Source organism: Helobdella robusta, assembly GCF_000326865.2.
Source record: "Helobdella robusta unplaced genomic scaffold HELROscaffold_20, whole genome shotgun sequence".
Classification (NCBI taxonomy): domain Eukaryota; kingdom Metazoa; phylum Annelida; class Clitellata; order Rhynchobdellida; family Glossiphoniidae; genus Helobdella; species Helobdella robusta.
In genome coordinates, this window is record NW_008704084.1 from 2,628,728 (window position 1) to 2,634,389 (window position 5,662).

A 5,662-nucleotide genomic window follows, 5' to 3' on the forward strand; every position below is an offset into this window, starting at 1 on the left:
TGAGGCTAATGCTCTTGCTAATAAAATGGATCTTTTTGTGACTGCATTGATGACTGTTCTTTGGGATACAATTTTACAGCGGATGAATGCAACCAGCAAATCTCTGCAAAATTCAAATTTATTCTGGTTTAAATCTTCTAGAATCACTGAAGCTTTTTATTAACAATGAAGTCCGAAACGATTTCACTCGTATTGAAAAACGAGCAGCATTGCTTATTAACGAGGATCTGAAAGACTGTAAATATCAAGATGAAGTGAGCCGCAAGAAAAAGCGAAAACCGTTTTCTGACGAAAGCAATGAAGCGGAAGTTATTTTAACTGGTCGTGATAATTTTATTGTTAACACAGTAAACGCCATTTCTGATAAATTGATCACGGAACTTGATCACAGAATCGAAGCATACAAAGGTATACCTGATTTGTTCAGTCTATTTTTCAAGGACAAGGTAGATGACATGAACACAAAGATCTCGGCCTTGATCGAAGAATACAAAGACGATGTTAATTCTGATACCGCTGGCGATGAAATCAAACAGTTTTTGCATTTCGCTAAGGAAGAAAAATCTACGGTAGAGATGTACCAGCTTATAGTGGTGGGTGGACTACAATGTACATTTCCCAATGTGGAAACCCTTCTAAGAATCTTTCTCACCATTCCTATATCAAACGCAACTGGAGAACGGTCATTTTCTGTGTTGAAAAGGATCAAGAATTACTTGCGGAATTCCATCAGCCAATGTAAGCTGGGAGATTTGTCTATTTTATGCATTGAATCAAAGGAGACATTAGAATACGATTTCAATGCGCACATTGACTCCTTCGCGAAATTGAAGAGCAGGAAAAAAGTTATATAACTGTAATAAACTGACAATTATAATTTCTAACTAGTATCTATAGCTGTAGTATCTATGCATGTTAAAAAATGCATGGGTATGAGTGTTCTAACTATTGTTGTATTATGATCATTGATCGCCTTATAGGCGAGAGGGCCCCAAATTGGTCGTGCGCCTAGGGCCACAGTTTTTGTAAATACGCCTCTGCTTTGACATAAGAACGACCAAAAATTTGGTAAATATTTATTTTGACCAAACCAAATGACATGAACATTTCGTTATAAAATCGTGACTTGAAAGTTTTCGTAAACACTATGAACCACCAGTGACGAAAAAAAAGCTGATGCTGCTAAGGATTTCAAAGAAAAGGACCGGTAACAGCAGATTAGCGTGTTCCATAAAAACTTAAAAAATGAGAAAGACATACATATAATGCAAGTTAGTTTAACTTGCATTATATGTAAAGTATTAGAAAAAATTATCAAGAGAAATATAGTCGAGCACTTAAATTCTAACTGCATAATCAATGACAGCCAACATGGTTTTATGAAAGGACGATCCTGTCTATCTAACCTTTTGGATTTTTTTGAAGATGTTTATGCTAACCTAGACCAGGATAACTCGGTAGACGTAATATATTTAGATTTTGCAAAAGCATTCGATAAGGTGCCACATAAAAGGTTATCCAAAAAGTTACAGGCATGTGGGGTAGAAGGAAATCTGCTACAATGAATAAAAAATTGGCTTAAAGATAGGAGACAACAGGTGCGGATAAAAGGAATAAACTCGAAGTGGATAGACGTAACAAGTGGCGTGCCTCAGGGATCGGTATTGGGACCGCTATTATTTGTGATATACATTAACGACATCGACGAAGGAATAGTCTCTAAGATTTCAAAGTTTGCAGATGATACCAAATTATGTGTGAAAGTCAACAACGATGAAGATGCAGAAATATTGCAAAAAGACCTAGTAAGACTGTACCAATGGTCCAAGGACTGGCAAATGCTTTTCAACGTTGAAAAATGTGCAGTCATATAAAATTGGTGAAAGAGAACTACGATCGACAGAGGAAAAAAAAGGATCTAGGAATCATTGTTCATCAAAGCACAAAACCGTCAAGACAATGTACAGCTGCAGCGGCCAGAGCTAATACGATCTTGGGATTTATAAAAAGAACAATGGTCAGCAGAGAGAAGCATATCATACTGAAATTGTATTAAACCCTAGTCAGACCTCATCTGGAGTACTGTGTTCAAGCATGGAGCCCATATATGCAAAAAGATAAGGAAGTTTTAGAAAAAGTACAACGTAGAGCCACAAGAATGATTAGAGGAATCTAAAAAATGGAATACGATGAGAGATTGAAAAAATGCGACTTAACATCATTAGAAAAAAGAAGATGTAGATGAGATCTAATCCAAACATATAAATTGATCACGAACAGGGAAACAACACCATACTCGAGATTTTTCAGACTAGTAAACAGTGATAAACTACGATGACACAGATTTAAGATTTTCAAAAACTCGGATGGAAAAATAAAGAGCAGATTTTTCAGCTGTAGAGTGGTCAACGCCTGGAACGAGCTAAGCGATGATGCAGTCTCTGCGAATTCACTCAACAGCTTCAAAGCCAAACTCGGACAGATAGGATATTAGGAGATCTAATTAGTAGTGGTTCTTAGACAGACCATAATCTTCTGAACCATTTTAAACCCCGTTAATAATTATAATAACATGATCGTATGTGGATCAGATGGTTCTGTTTTGCTGAAATATCTTATCTCTTAGAGAAAGAGAAATTTTTTTTTAAATTAAGTTTTGTTCGGTAATTTTATTAATTATTTATGTTGAAAGCTTTAAAAAAGTAATTGCGCGTTTGCAAAAATGTTATGTTTAGTGCAATAATTGCTATAGTGGCCATTCAAAAATAATGCCACGCTGGGGGGAGGGAGTTCGCCCAGCGTAACAGTGTGTGACAGTGGGATGGAGGGGTTAACCTGATGCGTATGTACGTGTACTGTCTTTAGGCTGCTGCCGAAGTTCCGATATGTTCCAGGTCTGGTAATGTTCGATATTTAGGCAAAACAATGCTGCTAACATTTCAGTTTTAGATATTTTAGATATTCTATGCACGCAGTTTAAACAAATATACAAAATGGTTGATAAACGAACGTTGTATTTTCGTTTGTATAAGGTACTTAAGATGGTTCTTCCAAATAAAAGTGCAGTCTCTACAGTCAGATACAAATGTGTTTTGGTGTAGTGTGAAAGTTAAAGATGATGTGACTGACTTTGTTCATAAGAAACGGCGTAAATTAGGCAATATGAAATGAAAGAATGCTGCCAACCTGCTGACATTTTGGTCTAAAGCAAGTTGTAGGTGTAAGGATGCATTTTCATTCTGCAAGAAGTGTGGTTAGTATCATGCCTCACTGGCCAGCCTGAAGGCTCACACCCGAGCATAGAACAAACCGTACAACGTACAAGACCGGTCAGGTTAGCAGCAAGGAAACAGAGAGATTTGATAGCAATAATACTACCACCAATTAAAACTACAACACACAAACTTCGACAACGCAAACATAACTATCAAGTCACCACCCAATCCACATATCAGGAAGACTTTCATCACAAAACACCTCAAACATATTAACACTCAATAAAACTTTATCATTCATACAAGTTTTTATTTATCGATCACTTCCCTAACTCACTAAGTCATCATCCAGTCTATTAATTTGCGTTTTTATGCCATTACTTCATTTTATTGTCTATTTATTTATTTATTTTATTATTATTATTTATTTTATTTTTCATGTTTAAACATGTTTCTTTTTCCTTTTTTTTTATTTACTTATTCGTTTAATTTTGTACTACTGCCCTGCATGCTGTAACAGTTTCTGCGTCTGTCAGATCCTGATTTTTAAAGAATAATAATTAAAAAAAATAATAGCCTACGACAACAACATGGAAGATGCTGAATGGATTGATGAAGAATTTTTGGATTTAGTTGGTAAATTTTTCTGGTATTCTTGTGCGACTGTACATATCACTCAGTGTTTATAGTATATTTTGTTGCTTTATAGTATACTTTGTTGCTATCTTACATAGACTTTTCATGGGTCTAACAGTCTAATGGAATCTTATTGTATTTATTCTGGAAATGCTTCACTATTCAAATTAAAATGTGGTCCCATGATGGACCATATCACCCTTTGAAAGACACGTCCACCTAAAAGTTCCTGTAAGTCACCTGCATCATCAATGTAGGGCTCTTTCGACATTGGTGGAGAGACCTATCAATATTGGATGATGTGTGTGGACCATCACTAAATGGCGGATATTTTCACCAATGTTTTAATAACGTAGACTTTAATAATGTAGACATTTATTCAATTTTTACAATTTTCAAGTTTCAGACGTTTACTGCTCAATTTTAATATTAAGGTACAGAAAATAAAACATAATTTCTTTGTGTACAGGATTAAATGTAGACAATGCTGGCAATGATACACACATTTCATTGGCTACAGTGGAGCAACATCTGGCAACAGTGTGGACCGAATTGTAGAATTAGCCACGAACATGAACTGGATCGTTACGAGACTTTTTTGTCCTGATTTAAAACTTTGTACCTAGGTCATGATGTTATCCATAATCTATTAATAATAAATTATAGGTGGTCGGGTGTGACATAATTATTGAGGGAGGTGTAAACTGAGTGTGACAGGATGTGACAGGGAGGAGGGAGGAGCTAAAACATGGCGTAAAAAGCGTGACACAAATATTGGATTGCCCCATATATTTGGCATTCTAAGTTATATGGTAAATATTTTATAGTTTTACGTATTTCGCTTACTGATGGAAAATTTTTTGAATAACTATTGATGAATTATTTTGCTGACCAATTAATATTCTATTAAGCATTGTTGACCATTTTTTGCTAAATGGTATGTCAGTTCTGAGTTTTTTTTGCGTAGAAAACTTAATTTTCATGCTTACCATTTAGATATAACGTGTTAAATTAATATTATGCAATTCGTTATTTTTGCAAAGCTTTTCTACTTAAATTGAAATTCTTTTCTCAAATTAAAAAACTTAATTGTTACCTTTTGTAAATAAAAATATAGTTTTATTACTATTAAACGCCTCAAATAGTTATTAAAAAAATTGTAAAAAAGCATACTTTGCAGAAAGCGGGTTCAGTTTTGTGTTATACGGCGAGGACGAGCCAAATCGAAGCATTTTCGTTACTCAATTTCTTATTTTGGTGGAAAAATAATAAGTTTTACAAACGTCACTTTATTCAAAGATTCTGATGCCGTTGTTAATAAAATTTTAATTGAAAATTCTCATAGTGCTGAAAGCACGTTTCAACACTGGACGAATTTAAATACTGAACCACCACTCATGCCTCCGGGACTATGGTTACTCACCCAACGGCGTAGCCGGCATTTATTTGATACCAATTCTATAGCTTGTAATATAATTAACATTTTGTTTACATCTAAATGCTCCCTGTCGTGAAGTCTATCTTGCGAGACTTTTAGAGTCCTTGACATTCACTTCACATATTGGGCTGATCTCTCAAGTATTGTTTCGGTTCTAGGCACCATTTTGTGTATTTTTTGCTGCTATGGGGGTGTCCTATTGTCAAATAAATTAAATTGAAATAGCGAAAAACAGCAAAAACCACCCAGCAAAATATACTCAAAGCGATTTTCTCTTTTTTAGTGCATTTCTGTCAAAATAGAAAGAGGAGCCTTTCATGTTTTTTAAAATACGTTATAACAATATTCAGATTTCAGGCGCTAAGAAAACAAA

General features: G+C 34.8%; 1 protein-coding gene across 1 annotated transcript; it reads left to right on the forward strand.

The window, feature by feature from the left end:
* Positions 1-575: 575 nt before the first annotated feature.
* Positions 576-854, forward strand: HELRODRAFT_77267 (hypothetical protein; the record flags this gene model as incomplete). The annotated part of the gene is made up of 1 exon (XM_009018141.1): positions 576-854. One exon carries the CDS (start codon positions 576-578, stop codon positions 852-854), a length of 279 nt encoding a protein of 92 aa, XP_009016389.1.
* Between the last annotated feature and the right edge of the window lie 4,808 nt (positions 855-5,662).